Here is a 27088-nt window from a genome sequence, read left to right as displayed (position 1 = left end):
ACATCCAACAAGATAATGACTTTGACTCACTGAAGCACATTGAAAAGGGGAGAAGCATTGAGTCCAGGAAAGTATATGCGTGAATAACTGAATTAGTATATTTGATAAAGGTGTGGTTTGAGTGTTTTTGTTGTTTTTACCAAAATGTCATATCATGAGGGTCAAGTAGTTTTATTGTGAAAGCCATTACCGGAAGTCCTATATCTGTGGGGCTTGACTCTCTGGAGACGCCCATTTCCAGTCCACACCCACCCCGGCCGCTGGGTCGGTTCCTCCCTCTTCAGTAGCTAATTTTTCCTGCCTGGATGTCGGATCACCACCGCAGTTCAACCGCAACAGGTAAATGACAAGAAATCATTTTTAATGCATTTATCGGGACCGGACAGATGTGACACTACTGGACACCATCGCTGTTGCCCTTGTTTGTTTTACCTCTTCATAGAAGGTAATGGGAGATATCCTGCTTTAATAATCCTAATTTTAACAGCCGAGGCAGTGTAGCGTATTAACACTGTAGCCTTGAGGTGATACATTTTTTGTCTACCCTAAAAAATGTGAATTCCTGACACCTGTCACTACACTAAACCCTCAGTAATGGCTTCTTGTCTGTGTTTTAAGATTAGGAACACACCATATGGCTGAAAACGCCTGTCAGTGGCTACAATTAGACCGGAATAAATGCTTGAATGTATTTCAACAGATGTGCTAAAATCACATTTCAAGATAAATCTTTTTAAAATCACCAAAATAAGGGCTGTCGGCTGCAAATTGCCTCTCTGTTGTCAGGAGTGTTGTCAGTCAGTGACAGTATATCTAGTGTGGTGTGATGAATGTTTCTTATATATATTTATTATCCATACAGCATATTACCTGGCACAAATATGCTATGGGCCATGTACACTGGCTTTATTGTTTCATGCCAGGAAACATAAATCCAGAGGTTATTCACATCTTTTTCCCTGAAGTAAAGTTACCATTCACAGAGACAAATGACACAATGCTCCCTAAACATTCAGTGTCCCAAAAAATCCAGCCCAAGTAATAATAATATGTCCACCAGGACGTCTCTGGAGCTCCCCAGAGAGGAGTGAGTGTCTGTAAAGCATTTGAAATGGAAAGATGTTATCAGACGTTTGCATTGTTTCACGTCACTGCAGTTTTCCATTCATCAATAAGGAGATGTTGAGGCAGGTGCAGCAGTCCATCCGCGCTCGTGTTCATTCACTGCAGCATAGCCCTGAACAGGTGTTACCGTGGTGGTTTAGAGAAGAGTGAGTTGGTTCTGGTACTGAGACCAGTTCAAAGGCAGTCAGTCCGGAGTGTTTTGTTAAGCAAAGCAGTTTGGTGGCCAGTGGGGTGTTTGGGTTAGCAAAGGGGAGGAAGTTCCATCATGGGCAGGGTGGCATTTCCTGAAGCTGGTGAATAAATTACACTCTATACCAGGTCTCTAAAGACATGCACTCACAAATAGCACAAAGTTTTGCATTTTGCCAAATAACAATATTACAGCTACAATATTAGAACTATATTTCTTTGTCCTTATCTCTGCAGACTTCATTCCTACTTCTCTGAATCTTTTGCATCTACCAGAGATACCCTCCCCTGATAATGGTGTCGTTGTTCATGTTGAAGTGGAAAGTTTAGAGAGAACTTCCTGTGTAAGATATTGTCTGTCTCTAAGAAGAAATCATTATCAGAGTGACTTTATTCCCAACATGTCGCTAATCGGGAGGAAATATGGGATTATCATGAAAATCAATAAAAGCAATCGCATGATTAATTATTTTAGATTATATAACAAAACAATGTCCCAAGGCCAAATAACATCTTTAGATTCGGTCAATTTAAAGTTAGAATTTACTTTTGACCCAGTGTTTCATCTTTTCTTTAATTCCTTTAAGTTTATTAAACATTGATAAAGACACTGAAAATGCTTATTATGTTTAATTTAATCTTTGTGTACACTGCACAAACATTTATTTTTGAGTTGCCTTGCCATGAGTTGTTATGACAAGAATCTAAATCATGTGCCTCCAATTACATTTAGATTTTTTTTTTGCTTGGGGTTGAATTCAGCGTCTTTAAGCAAGTTATTTTAGTTTTCTTTATCAAATTGCTTAAAAAGAAAAAAATACTCAGAATCAGTTGGCGAATAATTTAAAAGATGACAAATGATCAATTAATCATTGCAGCTCTACAACGATGCGCTCACAATGATAGGCGGTGAATTCATTTAAAAGACAAACTCTCAACACGTTGTCTTCATTTCACACTAAACTCACTGTTGTAAGAAATCCGTCTAAACATTTCGTTTGAGGGTTGACTGGCACCAGCGAGGCCCGTCTGTCGCTGTCGGGCAGAGAATGAGCTGTTTACTGAGCTACAGAAGGAGCTCATAGACAAAGTTTGTTCTTTTTTTTCCCACCCAGTTGTTTTCCATCTGTAACATCTCAACTATCCACTTTACAACCGAAGCGTTTCTCACATGAAACCATCTGTTTCTACCGTCTGAATGTAGGTTACAGTCGATTAACTCGTCCGTCACTCTACTTCTATATCTCCGCTGTCTGGGCTCGTTATCTGTCATTGTCTCCTTATCTGCATCTCTGTCCTTCAATTACTGCCATATGATTGACTTCAAAAATCTAATTTCCTTTTAACTCGCAGGATGGGACTGGCCATCTCCTTGGTTGCAATGGAGAAGGAGAAGGTTGGCTGGATTATAGAAAATATGCTGCTAATTCATTTTGATTATTTTACAAAAATAGGTCAAATACAATGTTTCTATTTGTGCAGGTGTGGTACCACATTTGCGCGAACCGAGGCAGAGGCTGCTACAACACCCGGCTGAAGGAGGACGGAGGTTGCACCATCTGGTACAACGAGGAAGAGGTGAACTAAGAAACACAAACTTAAATCAAGCTCATGCAGCAAGTAGAGTTTGTCACACATTTGAACTTCACACATATGGCATAATACCCATGATAGAGCTTTCAGTTCTACTTGTGTCCTTTTTTTTTTATTCCCTTGCCTCTCACCACAGCTCCTGTCAGATGTTGAGGAGCATCTAAAGTGCACCATCACCCAGTGTGAGCCAGACATCAAAGTACCCGTCGATGATTTTGATGGAAAGGTCACCTATGGTCAGCGCAAGGCTGTGTGAGGTATGTGTGCTCTATAGAGACCCCTGTGTACGAGCATATTGTGGCCACACTGGCTTTGTGAATAGTAAACAATCTTCCAGTACACTAATCAAAATATCTATAGTTATCGTGTGTGTTTGGCTGTTAATTCACTGCTTGACCAACAAACCTCTTGCTCTTGCCAAGGTGGTAACTACAAGGGCCACGTGGAGGCTCTGGCCCCGACGGTCCAGGAACTGGCGACCCTCGAGAGAGAAGCCCAGTCTTCCTTCCTCCACCTGGGTTACATGCCGAACCAGCTTTTCAGAGCCTTCTGAACAGACCAGCACAGCACTGATACGTATAGAGAATAAAGACAAATACATAGATTTTAATGTTGCACCAACAGGATACAAGTCTCTATGCAACCAAGCAGCAGTGTGAGGTTTTATCTCAAGGGTCTTTTTTTTCCACCCAGACAAACATATAAACATAACTCATAAATGATTTACTGTACATAAAATGTATATTGTAAGGTGTCAAAATGCCAACTTGTCCTTGGCGTCTAATGCTAACGCTAATTAGGAATGCCTCCTCTGGGCTTCACCAAATGGTGGACTGTGAGTGATGGTTATATCCCAGTAGATCTGGACCTGTGAGCAATGTCTGATAAATAATGAGAATAAACCGGCTAATAATATTTACAATGCATTGTTGTTGTTTTCTGACCACCGTAGCCGATTGGTTCAGCTTTCTCATCTATTTAGATACAATTTAGATATAGGTTTGGACCTTTTCTGGGAGGACATTTTAGTAAAAACCTTTTTGAGTTTTAATTGAATACCCTGATTTTGTGTTTTAAGAATTTAAGTTTGTGAAATGGTTATTTAATATAAGACAGTCGTGCTTTTGATGATTTGTTTTAATGGATATATAAAGTGCTATATAAAACTGTTTTGGTGGAAAAAAGACATCACTAAAGTATTTCTATATTTCTGTTGTATTTCTGTAAAAATCCCATTTTAATCACTGACGCGCAGTTTTTAGACACTTTTATTTTGAAATGCCTGCGCAGATGGTCTTTCGTCACTTCCTGTGACCTATTATTCCCAATGTTTATTCTACAGCTGAGAAACGTGAAGCCGTTCTTTACACATGAAGACTTCACGAGGGAGTAGTGCGAGTACTTAACAAAGAAGAAGAAGATCCGGCGATTGTTCAGCATACATGTGGTACGTTTCACTCGTTTGTTTCGATCATGGTTGGGCTTTTCTCAAAACTGTATCCTGGCTGCTGGGGCTGTTTTTTCCCCCCTAATGTGGTGTGTACCAAACAATGATTATTTTCGTATTTGAAATATATACGATCGAAAGAGCATCACCGTTGAGTCGTGAAATCACAGTGGAGCCTCCTTGTGTTTTTCCAGCGTTGTCGCTGTACAGAATGTCGGTGTTTTGTAACGTTAAAGAAATCACATTTTGAGGGAGGAAGACTCTACTCTCAGGGTCTGGAGAGGAAAGTTGAAACCCATGTTTTGGAGCAGAAAATGGCGGTTATTGGGTTTTTGGAAAGAGGTGTCCTGTGAAACTGTCTTAACAATGTTAAAGCCCAGAAATATTGAACTACACTGATGAAAAACCTATTTGAAATGTATAATTGTCAGAGTTGGAAGCTAGACTGCATTATCTAAAGAAGCTTAAAGCTTTGTGTGTGTGTGTGTGTGTGTGGGGGGGGGGGGGGGTCAGCGGGCCAGCGTTTCTCAGATTGGAGTGAGACGAGCAGAAAAGGTGATGTCGTATATTCGCAATAAAACATCTTCGATGTGAGCGTTAAAATGTCTACACCGTCTTTCCCTCCGTTAAAGTTTAAGTTCCGTTATGTTCCGTTACAGTTCAGACTTGCTGGGTTAAGGCTAACGTCCACTGCATGCGGAACTTTGTCAACTTTTAACGTTCGTCATTATTGCGATTTAGGAGGAGAAAACACCGCGGTCAAGCCAGCCTCCACTTCGAAAAACACAGTCAAACCAGCCCGCACGTTGTTTTGCGGTACGTGTATGTACTATGCATTACGGTAGTAGCGTGTAAGAACTGACTTCAAAATAAGAGAAGTTCCGGTGAGTTCCGGTTAACGTGAGAAATTCAACGGAAGTTGGCTCAAGAATGTGATTTTATAGGGCTTTTATTCTGAAATTCCACATAATAATTTCCTGATATTCTCTGAGGTGGTCTGCTATCAGTGACCCAATGCCCCCCTTTACGGACTTTGAGGCGCGCTCCCGTGAAGTCCGTGACGGTTTAGGGCTGTCCCACTGTCAAATCGTCAAGTGTTTGAGGGCTCTCTCGCAGACATTTTGAGCCCTTTATGAACCCTTTCCGTAAGTCCGCATAGTATGCTGATTTAGCCTCGGGGAATTACCCACAAGTCATAGCAACGTGACGTTAAACACGGGGTAACCAGTGGACGCATGGAGACAAAAAAAAGGTAAACAAAGAGGACGGATCACGTGTGTTCAGCCTGTCCTATTCAATTTACACAGAAACATTAAGAGTTGAAGATCGAACAAAAAATAAACTTGATATCAGAGAGTATTTATTCATTTATTCATCAAATATTTGATTTTGTCATTGAAGCTGTTTTGACAAAAACGAGTAAATAGATTATATGAAATTACCTCTCATCTTGTGAGGAAAGAGATGTAAGACGTTCAAATCAGGGAGTACAAAGTATAAAATAAATACCCACAATTGTACATCATATTTCTTGTCGTTTTCATGGTAACGTGATATGTTGCAGCAAAGTGCTGTCCCATTCCTATTTACACCATTTCAAGCCCTCACAGTCTCTCACACTCAACCACTTACCAGATGACGTCAGTAAATCCTTGAGGGTTCAGGGTTTGAGGGTTTAGGGGGGGGGGGCATTGGGATTGAGCCAGTCCCAAGTGAAATTAGTCACTTTGTGTAACCTTGAAGTTTCTGAATATGATGTAGTGTACTGTCACTTTGAAGTCATACTGGTCTGTGTTAATGTATTCTCTATTAATATATTTGGTTAAGTATTCACAGAATTGGAATTTAATTTTTCCTTAAAATACAGTTTGCATGTGGTAAATATTGTGTTTAAAGTTATTTACGTATGTATCTATTTATGTTTTTAATGTATTAATTAATGTATATGATTGACTGACTTATTGAATGAATGTGACATGTTCTATCACGTTCACCGGAACTTGGCTCTTATTTTGAAATCAGTTCTTACACGCTACTGCCGTAATGCCTAGTACATACGCGTACCGCAAAATAACGTGCGGGCTGGCTTGACTGTGGTTTTCAAAGTGGAGGCTGGCTTGACCGCAGTGGAAAAAACGTAACGTGATGAAACATGCAACCCCCCCCCCCCCCCCCCCCCCCCCCCCCGTGTTCCGGTTCAGTCCACGTGGTCACTCGTTAACTTTAAACCGGAATACCGGCGGATCTGGTTGCATGATGTTGTTGTTTTTAACTCAAAGTAGAATGAGGCGATTTCGTGGTCAGAATAACTTTCATGACCACGAAACATGAGGCCCAGATACTGATAAGATGATGTGGTCAGAGCTTCAGGAAGAGGAGGCTGTTTGTGTATCGCAGCTTGACGCAGGGCTGAGATGTGAGTGGAGCTGGGCCTGGATAAAGGTGGAGGTCTAAACAGACGTGAAGGGAGAGCAGCACAGCTTCCCGTTGTCACATTATTTTTATATACATTGATAAGACAGGGTATGCTAAATGCAGCTTCACTGTCGTACTGACTGCAGCAGAGGATGAGCCAAGAGTTCAGTTTGTCTCCTGCTCTTAACCATCTCAGCACACAGCAGGGGGGAACATCAGTTATTTACATTACAACAATTGATCAGCAGTTTCAAGGTCCCCATTGACACCCTCCAGTCATCCCCTTCCTCTTTTGAGCCTTGTCACACAAAGACATGTCTCTGTTACCTTTGATTAAATCTTCACACCTAAACATTCTCTGGTTAAACTGCAACCCCCATTTGGTTACTTCCCCTTATCAAAGCAAAGGCAGAGATAACTCATATGGTCCTGTTACCACTCTCCCCAGTACACAATCATATCTCACATACAGTTTTGTTAGTGAGTAAGGCACATAAACTAAATCACAGTAGAAATGTACTAGCACACTAAAATAAATAAATAAAGACCAAGCCCGCTGGATTATATACAGTGTGCTTTGGCACAGGCAGTTTTACTGCCTTTGTGCTACAAAGCCACACTGAATAATAATATTGATTGAAAAAAAGAAAGAAAGCTAACTAGCCAGCTGTTCGACTACAGCTCAAATACTAATCACTGAATAATAAATGAGTTTTAACCCCCAGGGTTTCGGGCTTGTCACCTTTTTCACCTCTTATGAGTTTACAGATATTCAGTTAATCCATGGGGCTTTTATTTTGAAAGGGTGGAAGTGGGTGGGGGGAGAGGAGACAGAATCTGAATTTTTGACAAACACAATGCTCACAATTAGCATTCCAACTATTGTTCTTCTAATCTTTAACTCCAACCAACTGCTCCATTAGACTCCATCTTAATTCTGACGACAAATGTCTCAAAGAAAGCAGACGGTACCAGTTTTCTATTTTGCTCTGTAGCTCACAGTTTTAACACCACAAACCTAAAAAATAAGTCTTATCTTTCTCATGATATCCATATTCTGGCAATCAGACTCCTGGAAAAGGAGGCAGGAGTGTTGTTCTTAATCACGGTTTACTGTAATGTTTCTTAATTAGTCTGCCTCTCCAACCAGGTGCTTCCTCACCAGGGCAACCAGTGACACACACGCACGCTCGCTCTTTGTCTGTCTATCTCTCTCTCTCACACTCTCACTCTCTCTCTCACACACAGTCACTCAGGTCTCAGAGATTTTCACTGCTACCACTATTACTACTACTACTATTGCTATTCCTACTGCTTCTACAACTACTACTGCTTCTACTAATACTACTGTTATTTCAACGATGACCATTACTACTGCTATTACTACTACTACTAATAGTCCTACTACTTTTACTACTATTACTTTGACAGTAACATTGTCTAGCTTCAAGCTTTTCCTGCATTGTAATTCAGTTCTTAGCTTCTTTAGATAGATTTTAGAAACTTAAAGGATATGTTCATGCTAATACTTTTGTACTTTTACCGAGTGAGATTTTTAATGCAAACTTTTCCAAATTGTTTCATTCAGGGTACCATTGTACCACCGCCGTCCCATCGCTGATTGGGGGATGTCCAACTAAGATGCAGATATGCAGTGTGGGCAAGACATGTTGGAGGAACTCCTTGCTAAGCTAAATCCTGTCTTACGAGGTATGTAGTGAGCTGAAATCACTATAGAACAGAGCGTAATTGCATTGTACAAAGATTATAATCCAAAAGATGTGGTTAATGTAACTCACTTTGAAGGATAGGGAGACTTTAGTCTAATATTAACATGTAGTGTCCATGGGGTGAGGCGAGAGTCAGAATTCCCTTTTACACAGTCGCCGCTTTTTCCTTTTTACACTGAACCAAATAACTCCAGCAAATAACTTAAGTTTGTGTCCAGGATGGGAGAGGTCGGCCACGATCGCACGAAAACACAAAGATGTTTAAAGATGTCAACACCAGAAACAGCTGATTTGACAGAGTCTGGTCCGGCTGCTTTGCAGAGCTTCTGTCTCTTAAAAAGCCTGTTAATATCCCTCTATTCAGGATGGAGCAAGTCATCATTGTGGTGGGGGACGAGGGGGCTTCTGAGGCGGGGGCACTTTTAGACAGGCCCTGGCCCCTGCATCATATTTAAACTAGTGCTGGGCAACGATTCAAATTTTTAATTGCATGGATTTTTTGCGATTAATCGCATTGTTATGGCAAAGTTCAATAATGAATTCAAAAGTAGTGTATTGCTCACTTTTATTTTAAAAGTACTGAACAAAAGTGCAATAACATTTGGTTTGCAAACACTTATTAAAACAAATAAGGTTATTTTTAACAGCAGTATTCCCTTTACACAGTAGCAGTTCTATCTCTTCACTATCTGTGCTCAGTGTGACTTTATGTGAAACGTTCCACTGCTGTGCAACGTGAATAAAATGTTTCAGCACGTTTCAGCAAAATGTCTGTCTTCTGTCTTCATGACAGTCAGAGCATGTGAATGCAGCTCTACTGTTCATCAATATAAGAATAAAGACACTTTACGCACAATTTAGGTGTATTTTCCCTTTCACTCAAGAGATGCAGGTAGCATGTTTTATACTTAATGTGAATATAATTCATACTTTGTTGGCATCTTATTCTGAAAACCGGATGTTCGTCTGAAGAAACCTGATGTTGTCTCACGTTAATCTTTACGCTAACTTTCAAAGCCCTTCGCTCGCTCCCGATCTGCGCACCTTGAGAACGTTCCTCAGACCGAAATCTTCCACAATACTAACCGGCTGCAGTGTGTATCCACTTCTCTGTAGCATCTGTTAGCTTGTCTTGCTTTTGATTATCTAAACTTCTCCCACACGCTGCATCAACGTAGTCTGCCGAAGCCTCCCTCCACCGCTGCCAGTGAGCAACGGACTTTCAAAAAAAAAAAAAATGCGTTAACGCACTATAAAATAATTGTCGGCGTAAATTAATCAATGCGATAATAACGCAATAACTTGCCCAGCACTAATTTAAACTCAATGCAACCTCTGTTAACTTTAGCTGTAGCCCCTGCATATTGCTGCTTGATAAATTCCTTCACCTCATCTCGAAAGAAATGCTCGTCCCTTTATTGCAACTTTTTTCGGCAATAGTATTTTAGTGTTTACATAGAATGATCAACCGTTTAGCCAGGAAAATGTCAATGATATTGCCTAATGCCTATCACAAGTAACCAGAGACTCAACGTGAAGACTTGTATTTTCTGATCAGCAGTCCAAAACCCAAATGTATTAAGTTCACAACAAGATAGTGACAAAAGTGCAAATCCTCACATTTGAGAACCTGTAAGTGTAAAATGTCTGATATTTATGAATACATTTAAATTGTGTATGACTCCAGGCTAAGATATATTGTTGATCATGTATCCTTTTTTCCCTCATGAACTAAATACAGGAAAGAATGACATGGACGACAAAGAATAGATCATTGTAATGGACAACATGGACACCTGCAGTCTGGAAGACCACAAAAAGATGGATTCCAACAAAGTATGGCAGTGGCGCATTATGCGTGGAAAGGAACATTCAAGGTGTGTAGAACCATTCCATCACAGCAATAGAATAGGATTGGATTTTAATGTAACATCCAACACACAGAAAAAAATGGACTTACAGTTAGCGACAAATGGTGTCATACTTGAGGTCTGTGACTTTGCTAAAACGGTAAACGAGAGTAAAGGGCATTTTATCACTAACATTCTGGAGAAAAATTTTGATCTTGGGTTGAAAGATGAGCAACAACTGACTGACTTTACTGCTCAAATTCTGCACAAAGTCAAAGACCTGATCAGGAAACCTCCTACAGATACAAAAGAAGTTTTTACTCTCTTTGACACGTCATCAAAGCCAGAACGCAAAAGCAACAATGGACTGAACATGGCATCTGCAGAGGGTAAGACTGAAAGTTTTGCGGTGGAGATGAATGATACTGCTGATGGTGAACATGGAGATGAATACACATGTTCACAAGAAGCATCCAACGAATACATGAAGACGGAGAGTCTCTTGGAAGAGATGGAAGGAGCACACGGTGATGACAGTGATGAATTTAAGTGTTCAGGAGAAGTGTCAGCAGAAGAACTGAAGGAGGATGGTCCTCTCCCTAAGTTTCCTTATTGTGAAGAAATTGGTCTGAACCTTGATGTTGGGTCAAAACAAAGTCTAGATCCAGGTTTGTTGACAAAGGGCGTGATGTTAGAATTGGTACACTTCACCAAAATACTGACTGCATCCTACAATTTTATTGTTCTGGGTGTGCTGGAGCACAATTTTGAACTTGATCTCAAGAGTCAACGGGAAAAAAATCTAATTTGGTTCAGGATATTACACCTACTAAAGAGAAGAGATGGACTTATCACCACTGGTAGTGAGATCAGCATGGAGTTTAAAAGTGAGCCGTTTTCCTTCCAGACAAACACCTTCAAAAGATCCAGAGGCTCAGCACTGTCCAGAATGGAAGTCCAGCAGACTCTGTTTAAGGAAGTGACAAAAAGAAGGCGGTCTGGTTTCAAAAGTAAACGGGAAAAGAGGGCTCTGTTAACACCAGGTGAAAGGGCAAACAAAAGAGGACAGTCTAAAGACATGGAGACAAACCTAATCGCTCATCAGACGGAATTGTGTACCATTCGAACAGCAGAGGGAGATCTTTGTCAAACTTGTCCTCTAGGAGAGTCTGATCTAGACTCAGTTGAACTCAAAGACTCAGAAAACTCTGGCAATGAAGATAACAGATTACAAATCCCAAAACATTCTCTGAGGCCAGACACCTCATCTAGTTTACCAACTGTAAACTCAAATCTGAACCCGCAGTTTGCAAGCCAGCCTGATGAAAGAGGGCTTGGTGGAGGTGAAGAGCAAACACAGACTCTAAAAAATGCACCAAAAGAAAGTGAAATGGAAGAAGAGGAAATGGGAACGGAGAACAACATGTGGAAGATGCGTGCTAACCGTGTAAAACAAATCCTCTCTGCAACAGAGTTCGGTCCATTCAATATGTCCAAGAAGTTTGGCCTTGAATTCAACATTGGATTTGGTCCAAAGCAAAACTTCAGTGTTGACTCTCTTCCTGATTATATTCTGCTTGGAATTGCTAAATTTGCCCTAGCAATGAATTCATCCCAACAGAATTTCATCATGGAGATTCTTGAGTACAACTTTGACATCAGCCTGGAGAGTGAACACCAGAGACATATTTTCACAAGTGAAATTATGAATAGAGTAAGGCAACTGAAAGATTGTGAAGATGCAGTCAAGTTCTCAAAAGAGGTCTTTGAACTTCATGGTCCCATACCATCAATAAGTATGGCAACTCAGAGTGTGGGCAGTGCCAACGCTGAACTCAGTAGCGTATCGAGGATGGAGGAATGTGATGTCGCCTGCGGGTTTCCTCATTCACAGGCTGACACTAAAGGACATATTTCACAAGAGGGTGTGGATCTTTATCCCTTCTGCAAGGAAATTAGTCTGAAACTACATGTGAACAATACTCGACCAAATAAGAAAATGGATATCAACAAACTGACCTATGGAGCAATGACTGAAGTGACAAACTTTGCAGAAAAGTTGTGTGGAACATTTGAGCAGATTTGTGTTGACATCCTAAAACACAATTTGGATCTTGATTTGCAACGTGGAGATTCTGACCATGCCAGAAGTATTGTTGCACGAATTCCTGCTATGTTGGAAGAAAGGAAACTAACAACCTATGTAAAAGGCCACAAGAACATCAATTACTCAATAAATGACTCCTCAACAAACATGAAACTGGATTCCCAGAACAACCCAAATTCAGATGCAGCTAGTGCTGATTCACCTCAGGCTGCATTCATAGACCAAGATGTTAACAGTTCCCCTGACATAGAACACCAAAATGAGTTTGAATTAAAGATGTGGCAATTGAGGGCCAATAGTGTTCAGCAAATCCTCTCAATACCACATGAAGAACACTGTCCACTTTATTCCTTCTCCAGATGCAAGAAATTAGGCATCGATTTCGATGTAGGATCTGGAGTAAAACAGAATCTTGATCCCAAATTGCTAACCAATGGCATCATGGTTGAACTTCACACATTTGCCACAGACCTACTATCAGCCCAAAAGCATTTCATCACAGAGATACTAGAGTATAATTTCCATCTTGATTTCAACAATGAGCTGTGTCGCAGTGCCTTTACAAACTCAATAATGTTGAAAATACTAGGTATCAAACGTCTAAAAAACAGTATTCCTCTAATGAAAAAGCAGTTTGAACTCCCTGACCCAAATTGCAGACCAGGACCAAGCCATTTGAGAATGATATATTGCCCCAAATGTTATCAAGTCAGAAATCATAAGCATCGTCAGGATGACTCTGACGCTGGTCACGTGCATCATCCTCGTCCACATACCATGACTGATGCAGGCTCTGCTGATGGAAACTGCACTGCACAAGAACCAGCAAAGGATCCGTCCTCTACCTTCTCAGCAATAGAGGAGATGATAATGGACAGATACCCTCTCTGCAAGGAAATAGGTTTAAACCTGTGTGTGGACAAAGACCAACCAAAAGAAAAGCTTGACACGCATGTATTGACACACGGGGTTATGGGGGAAGTGGCTCATTATGCCAACAAATTGTGTGAAACAAAACGCAAGATCCTTAATGATATCCTTCAACACAACTTTAACACTGGCATGCAAGGTCGAGATGTAAATCCTGCATTACAGTTAAGGGGAGTGACGAGAAACAGTGATTGCTGGCTCAATGAAGTATGTGTTATTCAAAGTTCGTCTCAGAAACCATGTATAAATGTAAGTAAAATGAAACGGGCTTTCATGCATAGAAGTGAATTGGAGGAAACTATCAAAAAAAGAAAGCTGGCACTGCAAACACAGGAGAAAATGCCTCAGACAAATCCTCCAAGTAAAGAAAACCGCTTTCCCATTTTCACGGAAAATAGTTTGACACCAGGCGAGAAAGAAAAACTGGACTTGAAGCTAATGAACAAATCTGTGTGTGACATGGAACGAGAAGAAATGGCAGAAGAGGATGACTACACTTGTCCGCTAGGAGAGTCTGATCTAGACTCAGAAAACTCTGGCAATGAAGATAACTTACGAGTCCCAAAACATTGTCCTTTGAGCTCAGACACCTCATCTAGTTTACCAACTGTAAACTCATATATGAACCCACAGTTTGCAAGCCAGCCTGATGAGAGAGGGCTTGGTGAAGATGAAGAGCAAACACGGACTCTAAAAGATGCACCAAACGAAAGTGACATGGAAGAAGAGGAAATGGGAACAGAGAACATGTGGAAGATGCGTGCTAACCGTGTAAAACAAATCCTCTCTGCATTAGAGTTCGGTCCATTCAATAGGTCCAAGACATTTGGCCTTGAATTCAACATTGGATTTGGTCCAAAGCAAAACTTCAGTGTTGACTCTCTTCCTGATTCTATTCTGCTTGAAATTGCTAAATTTGCCCTAGCAATGAATTCATCCCAACAGAATTTCATCATGGAGATTCTTGAGTACAACTTTGACATCAGCCTGGAGAGTGAACACCAGAGACATATTTTCACAAGTGAAATTATGAATAGAGTAAGACAACTGAAAGATTGTGAAGATGCAGTCAAGTTCTCAAAAGAGGTCTTTGAACTTCATGGTACCATACCATCAATAAGTATGGCAACTCCGAGTGTGGGCAGTGCCAACGCTGAACTCGGCAGCATATTGAAGATGGAGGAGTGTGATGTCGCCTGCGGGTTTTCTCCTCATTCACAGGCTGACACTAAAGAACATATTTCACAGGGTCCCATACCATCAATAAGTATGGCAACTCAGAGTGTGGGCAGTGCCAACGCTGAACTCGGCAGCATATTGAAGATGGAGTGTGATGTCGCCTGCGGGTTTGCTCCTCATTCACAGGCTGACACTAAAGAACATATTTCACAAGAGGGTGTGGATCTTTATCCCTTCTGCAAGGACATTAATCTGAAACTACATGTGAACAATACTCGACCAAATAAGAAAATGGATATCAACAAACTGACCTATGGAGCAATGACTGAAGTTACAAACTTGGCAGAAAAGTTGCGTGGAACATTTGAGCAGATTTGTGTTGACATCCTAAAACACAATTTGGATCTTGATTTGCAACGTGGAGATTCTGACCATGCCAGAAGTATTGTTGCACGAATTCCTGCTATGTTGGAAGAAAGGAAACTAACAACATATTTAAAAGAGTTCATGAAAATCAATTGCTCAATAAATGACTCCTCAACAAACGAGAAACAGGATTCCCAGAACAACCCAAATTCAGATGCAGCTAGTGCTGATTCACCCCAGGCTGCAATCATTGACCAAGATGTTAACAGTTCCCCTGACATAGAACACCAAAATGAGTTTGAATTAAAGCTGTGGCAATTGCGTGCCAATCATATTCAGAAAATCCTCTCAATACCTCATGAAGAACATTGTCCACTTTATTCTTACTCCAGATGCCAGAAATTAGGCATTGATTTCAATGTAGGATCTGGAGTAAGACAGAATCTTGATCCCAAATTGCTAACCAATGGCATCATGGTTGAAGTTGGTACATTTGCCACAGCCCTACTATCAGCCCAAAAGCATTTCATCACAGAGATACTGGAGTATAATTTTCATCTGAATTTCAACAATGAGCTGTATCGCAGTGCCTTCACAAACACAACTATGATGAATATGAAAAGTAAGAAATTGATAAATACATATTGTCCTCAAAGGAAAATGCAGTTTGAACTCCCTGACCCAAATTGCGGACCAGAACCAAGCCATTTGAGAATGATATATTGCCCCAAATGCTATCAAGTCAGAAACCATAAGCATCGTCAGGATGACTCTGACTCTGGTCACATGCATCATCCTCGTCCACATACCATGACTGATGCAGGCTCTGCTGATGGAAACTGCACTGCACAAGAACCAGCAATGGATCCGTCCTCTACCTTCTCAGCAATAGAGGAGATGATAATGGACAGCTACCCTCTCTGCAAGGAAATAGGTTTGAACCTGTGTGTGGACAAAGACCAACCAAAAGAAAAGCTTGACATGCATGTATTGACAAACGGGGTTATGAAGGTAGTGGCTAGTTTTGCCCAAAGATTGTGTGGAACAAAACACAAGGTCATTAATGATGTCCTTCAACACAACTTCAATATTGGCATTCAAGGGCGAGATGTAAATCCTGCATTGCAGTTCCGCGGAGTGACGAGACACAGTGATTGCTTGCTCTCCTGGCTCAATGAAGTATTTGTTATTCAACGTTTGTCTAATGTAAGTCAAATGAAACGGGCTGCCATGCATAGAAGTGAATTGAAGGAAACTATCAAAAAAAGAAAGCTGGCACTGCAAACGCAGGAGAAAACGCCAAAGACAAATCCAAAGAACTACTACACTTGTCCTCGAGGAGAGTCTGATGTAGACTCAGAAGAACTCAAAGACTCAGAAAACTCTGGCAATGAAGATAACTTACGAATCCCAAAATGTTCTCTAAGCTCAAACACCTCATCTAGTTTGCCAACTTTAAACTCAAATCTGAACCCATGGTTTGCAAGCCAGCCTTATGAAAGAGGGCTTGATGAAGATGAAGAGCAAACACAGTTCCCAAAAGATGCACCAAACGAAAGTGACATGGAAGAAGAGGAAATGGGAACAGAGAACATGTGGAAGATGCGTGCTAACCGTGTAAAACAAATCCTCTCTGCATTAGAGTTTGGTACATTTCCTGTGTCCAGGAAGTTTGGCCTTGAATTCAATGTTGGATTTGGTCCAAAGCAAAACTTCAGTGTTGACTCTCTTCCTGATTATATTCTGCTTGGAATTGCTAAATTTGCCCTAGCAATGAATTCATCCCAACAGAATTTCATCATGGAGATTCTTGAGTACAACTTTGACATCATCCTGGAGAGTGAACACCAGAGACATATTTTCACAAGTGAAATTATGAATAGAGTAAGACAACTGAAAGATTGTGAAGATGCAGTCAAGTTCTCAAAAGAGGTCTTTGAACTTCATGGTCCCATACCATCAATAAGTATGGCAACTCAGAGTGTGGGCAGTGCCAATGCTGAACTCAGTAGCGTATCGAGGATGGAGGAATGTGATGTCGCCTGCGGGTTTCCTCATTCACAGGCTGACACTAAAGAACATATTTCACAAGAGGGTGTGGATCTTTATCCCTTCTGCAAGGAAATTAGTCTGAAACTACATGTGAACAATACTCGACCAAATAAGAAAATGGATATCAACAAACTGACCTATGGAGCAATGACTGAAGTGACAAACTTTGCAGAAAAGTTGTGTGGAACATTTGAGCAGATTTGTGTTGACATCCTAAAACACAATTTGGATCTTGATTTGCAACGTGGAGATTCTGACCATGCCAGAAGTATTGTTGAACGAATTCCTGCTATGTTGGAAGAAAGGAAACTAACAACATATTTTAAAAAGTTCAAGAAAATCAATAGCTCAATAAATGACTCCTCAACAAACGTGAAACTGGATTCCCAGAACAACCCAAATTCAGATGCAGCTAGTGCTGATTCACCTCAGGCTGCATTCATAGACCAAGATGTTAATGGTTCCCCTGACATAGAACACCAAAATGAGTTTGAATTAAAGCTGTGGCAATTGCGGGCCAATAGTGTTCAGCAAATCCTCTCAATACCACATGAAGAACACTGTCCACTTTATTCTTATTCCAGATGCAAGAAATTAGGCATTGATTTCAATGTAGGATCTGGAGTAAAACAGAATCTTGATCCCAAATTGCTAACCAATGGCATCATGGTTGAACTGGGCACATTTGCCACAGCCCTACTATCAGCCCAAAAGCATTTCATCACAGAGATACTAGAGTATAATTTTCATCTGGATTTCAACAATGAGCTGTGTCGCAGTGCCTTCACAAACACAACTTTGGCGAAAATGAAAAGTAAGAAATTGTTTAAAAAAAGTCGTGTTCCTCAAATGAAAAGGCAGTTTGAACTCCCTGACCCAAATTGCAGACCAGAACCAAGCCATGTGAGAGTGATATATTGCCCCAAATGCTATCAAGTCAGAAATCATAAGCATCGTCGGGATGACTCTGACTCTGGTCACATGCATCATCCTCGTCCACATACCATGACTGATGCAGGCTCTGCTGATGGAAACTGTACTGCACAAGAACCAGCAAAGGATCCGTTCTCTACCTTCTCAGCAATAGAGGAGATGATAATGGACAGATACCCTCTCTGCAAGGAAATAGATTTGAAACTATATGTGGACAAAGACCAACCAAAAGAAAAGCTTGACCCGCATGTATTGACACACGGGGTTATGGGGGAAGTGGCTAGTTTTGCCAAGAGATTGTGTGGAAGAAAACTCAAGATCATTAATGATATCCTTAAACACAACTTCAACATTGGCATGCAGGGGCGAGATGTAAATCCTGCATTGCAGTTCTACGGAGTGACGAGACACAGTGATTGCTTGCTCTCCTGGCTCAATGAAGTATTTGTTGTTCAACGTTTGCAGAAGAAACGATATAGAAATGTAAGTCAATTGAAACGGGCTGCCATGTATCGTAGTGAATTGATGGAAACTATCAAAAAAAGAAAGCTGGCACTGCAAACACAGGAGAAAACGCCTAAGACAAATCCAAAGAACTACTACACTTGTCCTCTAGGAGAGTCTGATCTAGACTCAGAAGAACTCACAGACTCAGAAAACTCTGGCAATGAAGATAACGTACGAATCCCAAAACGTCCTCTGAGCTCAGACACTTCATCTAGTTTACCAACTGTAAACTCAAATCTGAACCTGCAGTTTGCAAGCCAGCCTGATGAGAGAGGAATTGGTGAAGATGAAGAGCAAACACAGACTCTAAAAGATGCACCAACTGAATATGAAATGGAAGAAGAAGAAATGGGAACAGAGAACAACATGTGGAAGATGCGTGCTAACCGTGTAAAACAAATCCTCTCTGCATTAGAGTTCGGTCCATTCAATTGGTCCAAGACGTTTGGCCTTGAATTCAACGTTGGATTTGGTCCAAAGCAAAACTTCAGTGTTGACTCTCTTCCTGACTATATTCTGCTTGAAATTGCTAAATTTGCCCTCGCGATGAATTCATCCCAACAGAATTTCATCATGGAGATTCTTGAGTACAACTTTGACATCAGCCTGGAGAGTGAACACCAGAGAAACATTTTCACAAGTGAAATTATGAATAGAGTAAGACAACTGAAAGATTGTGAAGATGCAGTCAACTTCTCAAAAGAGGTCTTTGAACTTCATGGTCCCATACCATCAATAAGTATGGCAACTCAGAGTGTGGGCAGTGCCAACGCTGAACTCGGCAGCATATCGGGGATGGAGGAGTGTGATGTCGCCTGTGGGTTTCCTCCTCATTCACAGGCTGACACTAAACATATTTCACAGGAGAGTGTGGATCTTTATCCCTTCTGCAAGGAAATTGGTCTCAAACTACATGTGAACAATACTCGACCAAATAAGAAAATGGATATCAACAAACTGACCTATGGAGCAATGACTGAAGTGACAAACTTAGCAGAAAAGTTGTGTGGAACATTTGAGCAGATTTGTGTTGACATCCTAAAACACAATTTGGATCTTGATTTGCAACGTGGAGATTCTGACCATGCCAGAAGTATTGTTGAACGAATTCCTGCTATGTTGGAAGAAAGGAAACTAACAACATATTTTAAAAAGTTCAAGAAAATCAATAGCTCAATAAATGACTCCTCAACAAACGTGAAACTGGATTCCCAGAACAACCCAAATTCAGATGCAGCTAGTGCTGATTCACCTCAGGCTGCATTCATAGACCAAGATGTTAACAGTTCCCCTGACATAGAACACCAAAATGAGTTTGAATTAAAGATGTGGCAATTGCGGGCCAATCGTGTTCAGCAAATCCTCTCAATACCACATGAAGAACACTGTCCACTTTATTCTTACTCCAGATGCAAGAAATTAGGCATTGATTTCAATGTAGGATCTGGAGTAAAACAGAATATTGATCCCAAATTGCTAACCAATGGCATCATGGTTGAAATTGGTACATTTACCACAGCCCTACTATCAGCCCAAAAGCATTTCATCACAGAGATACTAGAGTATAATTTCCATCTGAATTTCAACAATGAGCTGTGTCGCAGTGCCTTTACAAACACAACTATGATGAAGATAAAAAGTAAGAAATTGGTAAAAAGAGTTCTTGGTCAATTGAAAAGGAAAAAGCTGTTTGAACTCCCTGACCCAAATTGCAGACCAGAACCAAGCCTTTTGAGAAGGATATATTGCCCCAAATGCGATCAAGTCAGAAATCATAAGCATCGTCAGGATGACTCTGACTCTGGTCACATGCATCATCCTCGTCCACATACCATGACTGATTCAGGCTCTGCTGATGGAAACTGCACTGCACAAGAACCAGCAAAGGATCCGTTCTCTACCTTCTCAGCAATAGAGGAGATGATAATGGACAGCTCCCCTCGCTGTAAGGAAATGGGTTTAAACCTGTGTGTGGACAAAGACCAACCAAAAGATAAGCTTGACCCGCATGTATTGACACACGGGGTTATGGGGGAACTGGCTTGTTTTGCCAAGAGATTGTGTGGAACAAAACTCGACACCATTAATGATATCCTTCAACACAACTTTAACATTGGCATGCAGGTGCAAGATGTAAATCCTGCATTGCAGTTCAGCGGAGTAGCGAAACACAGTGATTGCTTGCTCTCCTGGCTCAATGAAGTATTTGTTATTCAACGTTCGTCTAAGAAACGATATAGAAATGTAAGTCAATTGAAACGGGCTGCCATGTATCGTAGTGAATTGAAGAAAACTATCAAAAAAAGAAAGCTGGCACTGCAAACTCAGGAGAAAAAGCCTTTGACAAATCCAGAGAACTACTACACTTGTCCTCGAGGAGAGTCTGTTCTAGACTCAGACAAAGTCACAAACTCGGGAAACTCTGGGGATCAAGATCACTTGCAAAACCCCAAAAGTTGTTCTCTGAGCTCAGACATCTCTAGAGAATCAGAAGCAAGTTGTCTGGGTGTTCGTGCTCCTTTCCTCACCACCACAGACGCCTCATCTAGTTTACCAACTGTAAACTCAAATCTGAACCCGCGGTTTACAAGCCAGTCTGATGAGAGAGGGCTTGGTGAAGATGAAGAGCAAACACGGACTCTAAAAGATGCACCAAACGAAAGTGACATGGAAGAAGAGGAAATGGGAACAGAGAACATGTGGAAGATGCGTGCTAACCGTGTAAAACAAATCCTCTATGCATTAGAGTTCGGTCCATTCTATATGTCCAAGAAGTTTGGCCTTGAATTCAACGTTGGATTTGGTCCAAAGCAAAACTTCAGTGTTGACTCTCTTCCTGATTATATTCTGCTTGAAATTGCTAAATTTGCCCTAGCAATGAATTCATCCCAACAGAATTTCATCATGGAGATTCTTGAGTACAACTTTGACATCAGCCTGGAGAGTGAACACCAGAGACATATTTTCACAAGTGAAATTATGAATAGAGTAAGACAACTGAAAGACTGTGAAGATGCAGTCAAGTTCTCAAAAGAGGTCTTTGAACTTCATGGTCCCATACCATCAATAAGTATGGCAACTCAGAGTGTGGGCAGTGCCAACGCTGAACTCGGCAGCATATCGAGGATGGAGGAGTGTGATGTCGCCTGTGGGTTTCCTCCTCATTCACAGGCTGACATGAAAGAACATATTTCACACGAGAGTGTGGATCTTTATCCCTTCTGCAAGGAAATTAGTCTCAAACTACATGTGAACAATACTCGACCAAATAAGAAAATGGATATCAACAAACTGACCTATGGAGCAATGACTGAAGTGACAAACTTTGCAGAAAAGTTGTGTGGAACATTTGAGCAGATTTGTGTTGACATCCTAAAACACAATTTGGATCTTGATTTGCAACGTGGAGATTCTGACCATGCCAGAAGTATTGTTGAACGAATTCCTGCTATGTTGGAAGAAAGGAAACTAACAACATATTTTAAAAAGTTCAAGAAAATCAATTACTCAATAAATGACTCCTCAACAAACGTGAAACTGGATTCTCAGAACAACCCAAATTCAGATGCAGCTAGTGCTGATTCACCCCAGGCTGCAATCATAGACCAAGATGTTAACAGTTCCCCTGACATAGAACACCAAAATGAGCTCAAATTAAAGCTGTGGCAATTGCGGGCCAATAGTGTTCAGCAAATCCTCTCAATACCACATGAAGAACACTGTCCACTTTATTCTTACTCCAGATGCAAGAAATTAGGCATTGATTTCAATGTAGGATCTGGAGTAAAACAGAATCTTGATCCCAAATTGCTAACCAATGGCATCATGGTTGAAATTGGTACATTTACCACAGCCCTACTATCAGCCCAAAAGCATTTCATCACAGAGATACTAGAGTATAATTTTCATCTGAATTTCAACAATGAGCTGTGTCGCAGTGCCTTTACAAACACAACAATGACGAACGTGATAAGTAACAAATTGGCAAAAACATGTCTTGATCAAATGAAAAGGAAAAAGCAGTTTGAACTCCCTGACCCAAATTGCAGACCAGGACCAAGCCATTTGAGAATGATATATTGCCCCAAATGCTATCAAGTCAGAAATCATAAGCATCGTCAGGATGACTCTGACTCTGGTCACATGCATCATCCTCGTCCACATACCATGACTGATGCAGGCTCTGCTGATGGAAACTGCACTGCACAAGAACCAGCAAAGGATCCGTCCTCTACCTTCTCAGCAATAGAGGAGATGATAATGGACAGCTACCCTCTCTGCAAGGAAATAGGTTTGAACCTGTGTGTGGACAAAGACCAACCAAAAGAAAAGCTTGACATGCATGTATTGACAAACGGGGTTATGAAGGGAGTGGCTAATTTTGCCAAGAGATTGTGTGGAACAAAATACCACACCATTAATGATATCCTTCAACACAACTTCAACATTGGCATGCTGGGGCGAGATGTAAATCCTGCATTGCAGTTCAGCGAAGTGGTGAAACACAGTGATTGCTTGCTCTCCTGGCTCAATAAAGTATTTGTTATTCAACGTTCGCCTAAGAAACGATATAGAAATGTAAGTCAATTGAAACGGGCTGCCATGTATCGTAGTGAATTGAAGAAAACTATCAAAAAAAGAAAGCTGGCACTGCAAACACAAGAGAAAACGCCTAAGAGAAATCCAGAGAACTACTACACTTGTCCTCGAGGAGAGTCCTATCTAGACTCAGACAAAGTCACAAACTCGGGAAACTCTGGTTATCAAGATCACTTACAAAACTCCAAAAGTTGTTCTCTGAGCTCAGACATCTCTAGAGAATCAGAAGCAAGTTGTCTGGGTGTTCGTGCGCCTTTCCTCACCACCACAGACACCTCATCTAGTTTACCAACTGTAAACTCAAATCTGAACCCGCGGTTTGCAAGCCAGCCTGATGAGAGAGGGCTTGGTGAAGATGAAGAGCAAACACAGACTCTAAAAAATGCACCAAACGAAAGTGCCATGGAAGAAGAGGAAATGGGAACAGAGAACATGTGGAAGATGCGTGCTAACCGTGTAAAACAAATCCTCTCTGCATTAGAGTTCGGTCCATTCAATATGTCCAAGAAGTTTGGCCTTGAATTCAACATTGGATTTGGTCCAAAGCAAAACTTCAGTGTTGACTCTCTTCCTGATTCTATTCTGCTTGAAATTGCAAAATTTGCCCTAGCAATGAATTCATCCCAACAGAATTTCATCATGGAGATTCTTGAGTACAACTTTGACATCAGCCTGGAGAGTGAATACAAGAGACATATTTTCACAAGTGAAATTATGAATAGAGTAAGACAACTGAAAGATTGTGAAGATGCAGTCAAGTTCTCAAAGGAGGTCTTTGAACTTCATGGTCCCATACCATCAATAAGTATGGCAACTCAGAGTGTGGGCAGTGCCAACGCTGAACTCAGCAGCATATCGAGGATGGAGGAGTGTGATGTCGCCTGTGGGTTTCCTCCTCATTCACAGGCTGACACTAAAGAACATATTTCACAGGAGAGTGTGGATCTTTATCCCTTCTGCAAGGAAATTAGTCTGAAACTACATGTGAACAATACTCGACCAAATAAGAAAATGGATATCAACAAACTGACCTATGGAGCAATGACTGAAGTGACAAACTTTGCAGAAAAGTTGTGTGGAACATTTGAGCAGATTTGTGTTGACATCCTTAAACACAATTTGGATCTTGATTTGCAATGTGGAGATTCTGACCATGCCAGAAGTATTGTTGCACGAATTCCTGCTATACCGGAGAAAAGAAATTGTAGAACGCCTATAACTTTTTCAGGCTTTTTATGCTACAAGAAGCAAAGCTCAACAAACATGAAACAGGATTCTCAGAACAACCCAAATTCTGATGCATCTGGTGCTGGTTCTTCCCAGGCTGCAATCATAGACCAAGACGTATGCAGTTCCCTTGACATAGAACACCAAAATGAGCTCAAATTAAAGCTGTGGCAATTGAGGGCCAATCATATTCAGCAAATCCTCTCAAGACCACATGAAGAACACTGTCCACTTTATTCCTTCTCCAGATGCAAGAAATTAGGCATTGATTTTGATGTAGGATCTGGAGTAAAACAGAATCTTGATCCCAAATTGCTAACCAATGGCATCATGGTTGAACTTCACACATTTGCCACAGACCTACTATCAGCCCAAAGGCATTTCATCACAGAGGTACTGGAGTATAATTTCCATCTGAATTTCAACAATGAGCTGTGTCGCAGTGCCTTTACAAACACAACAATGTGGAAAATGAAATGTTTACAAAGATGTGGTGTTAATCAAATGAAAAGGCAGTTTGAACTCCCTGACCCAAATTGCAGACCAGAACTAAGCCTTTTGAGAATGATATATTGCCCCAAATGCGATCAAGTCAGAAATCATAAGCATCGTCAGGATGACTCTGGTCACTTGCATCATCCTCGTCCACATACCATGACTGATGCAGGCTCTGCTGATGGAAACTGCACTCTACAAGAACCAGCAAAGGATCCGTCCTCTCCCCTCTCATCAATAGAGGAGATGATAATGGACAGATACCCTCTCTGCAAGGAAATAGGTTTGAACCTGTGTGTGGACAAAGACCAACCAAAAGATAAGCTTGACCTGCATGTATTGACACACGGGTTTATGGGGGAACTGGCTTGTTTTGCCAAAAAATTGTGTGGAACAAAACACAACACCATTAATGATATCCTTCAACACAACTTCAACACTGGCATGCTGGGGCAAGAAGTAAGTACCGTATGGCCGGATGAAACAAGTCGGATGAAACAAGAAGATGGCTTTCTCACCTGGCTCAATAAAGTATTTGTCATTCAACCATTATCTAGCAGTCAATCTAAAATTGTAAGTAAAGAGAAACCGACAGCGGCTTTGCATGGAAGTGAAGTGATGGAAAGTATCAAAAAAAGAAAGCTGGCACTGCAAACAAAAGTGAAAATAGACACACTGGCAAGTGTCGTACAAAAACCAGAGAAAATTGATCGGAGTCAAGTATCGGTTAGCCGTTATCCCATTTGCATAGAGATGGGTTTGGAGCTAGACGTGACGTCTAAATCAAGAGAGAAAGAAAAGCTGGACTTGGAGCAATTGACGAGAGCTGTAGTGTATGAGATTCATACATTTGCAGTCACGAAAACAGGATGCTATTTGCCAAACACTGTGTATGACATCCTTGACTATAACTTTGATATTAGCTCACAACATCACAGGAGCTGGGAATTTTCAATAACTACTGCATCCAAAGTCAACTCCATGGTCAAGGAGTTTCGTATATATCGAAAAGACCCAGACAAGGTCTTCAAACTGCCATTTGTGTTTACTAAAAAGAAACGTGACCGGTATTCCAGCAAAGTGCCTGGCAAGAAGACGAACCAGGGTAATGTTGTGCGACAAGCGAGATACCATTCAGATGAAAGTCACGTGCATTCTCTCGATGGTGCCAAAATTACCGAGAAAACTGTGTTCCATGAGGACCCTGAGTTCCCAACAGATCCGGGGAACGATCTAGTGGATGTAGGTTGTGGCAGTCCTCTTCAGGGAAACTTACAGATAAAAGAGGAGAAATATGATCCACATTATGGCAATATGAGTCCAGAACCAGACACGGAGGAACAATGTTGTCCACTTTATGATGACGTCAAAACAGAGTCACACATTGCCGAAGTTGAGTACATAGTCCCAGGGGAACCGACAGGATCCCTTGGATATACTTTTCTCAAATCAGAAAATGAGAATCTTCAGTGTTTGCTGGCTGAACCATATGGATCTGCTGTATGTCCAAATACTGTGAGTACCATAAAAAGTGAATGGGACACTGAGGTTATGTATTTAGTCCCAGTTGAAGCAGCAGGGTGCCTGGGATACTCAATGGGAACCACAGGGCAGGACAATGAGAGCCCATTGATCAAAGAAGAGCAAGAAAATGTGCCAGTTGACTAACACAGTTATGGAGTTCACAAAAATGAAGTGGTTATTTAACAGGAACGAGTTCCTTAATTTTCTATATTAGAGTTGACACAAGAGAGAGGTTTGTTTTACACTAAACAGATGGTGGTTGCCGCCTTCATTGCTATGAAAATGTATATATTGTTGGAGGAGAATGTAGATGATGACTTATTTCAGTTCTGCAGGAATGCATACTTTTGAAATGTTCACTGGTCAACCTTCCTCAAAAAGATGGATCCTACTAAAATGTTTCAGTATTCATGACTTGAAGCTTTGTTTTAAAATGTTTGTTTTGTGCCACACGCTTTTTTGGTCTTTCCTTTTCCTCTGTGGTGAGCCTCGGCCATTTGGAATTTGTATGAGGTTATCTTGACACTGAACTTTACTCAATGGGTAACAGATTATTGTATTGCATTGTTTGTATTTCAATTATTTTTCTTTGCTTGTTCTACCCCGTCATATGGTACGAGTGCCTTTTCTGACCCCATACCTGCATCGTCATTTAATTCTATTATGTTTTTGTTTTGTTTTTTTAAATGGAAAAAGCCTCTGTAGATTTATGTAAAATACTGAAACTGTCATTTTCTTGAAGCTGTGATGTAAATCTGTCTACAGACAGGATACAGAAGGATTTCTGTTCAAGTACATTTTATAAACAATTTTGAAAGCA

The 27088-nt window shown here is 40.9% G+C and overlaps 1 protein-coding gene and 1 long non-coding RNA gene across 2 annotated transcripts; both read left to right on the top strand.

The window, feature by feature from the left end:
- Positions 1-2138: 2138 nt before the first annotated feature.
- LOC142942060 (ATP-dependent RNA helicase DDX1-like) lies at positions 2139-3830 on the top strand. The gene is made up of 4 exons (XM_076084231.1): positions 2139-2710; positions 2797-2892; positions 3044-3164; positions 3330-3830. Exons 1-3 carry the CDS (start codon positions 2669-2671, stop codon positions 3161-3163), a joined length of 258 nt encoding a protein of 85 aa, XP_075940346.1. The 5' UTR covers positions 2139-2668; the 3' UTR covers position 3164; positions 3330-3830.
- A 391-nt stretch (positions 3831-4221) lies between these two features.
- On the top strand, positions 4222-27088 carry LOC142941663 (uncharacterized). The gene is made up of 3 exons (XR_012951516.1): positions 4222-4354; positions 8358-8479; positions 10241-27088. It is a non-coding gene; the product is annotated as an uncharacterized LOC142941663 (long non-coding RNA).

The sequence above is a fragment of the Anarhichas minor genome, unplaced genomic scaffold, assembly GCF_050575085.1.
Source record: "Anarhichas minor isolate MPS153535 unplaced genomic scaffold, ASM5057508v1 ptg000136l, whole genome shotgun sequence".
Taxonomy (NCBI): domain Eukaryota; kingdom Metazoa; phylum Chordata; class Actinopteri; order Perciformes; family Anarhichadidae; genus Anarhichas; species Anarhichas minor.
Note: the sequence above shows the minus strand (reverse complement) of the source record. Positions and strands in the feature narration are given on the sequence as shown.

Bases quoted from the DNA above. Each gene is read 5' to 3' on its own strand.
- LOC142942060 (XM_076084231.1), top strand. From the start codon at position 2,669: ATGGGACTGGCCATCTCCTTGGTTGCAATGGAGAAGGAGAAG. The intron at 2,711-2,796 runs GTTGGCTGGATT...CTATTTGTGCAG, and splicing joins TTGCAATGGAGAAGGAGAAG to GTGTGGTACCACATTTGCGC. The intron at 2,893-3,043 runs GTGAACTAAGAA...CTCTCACCACAG, and splicing joins TCTGGTACAACGAGGAAGAG to CTCCTGTCAGATGTTGAGGA.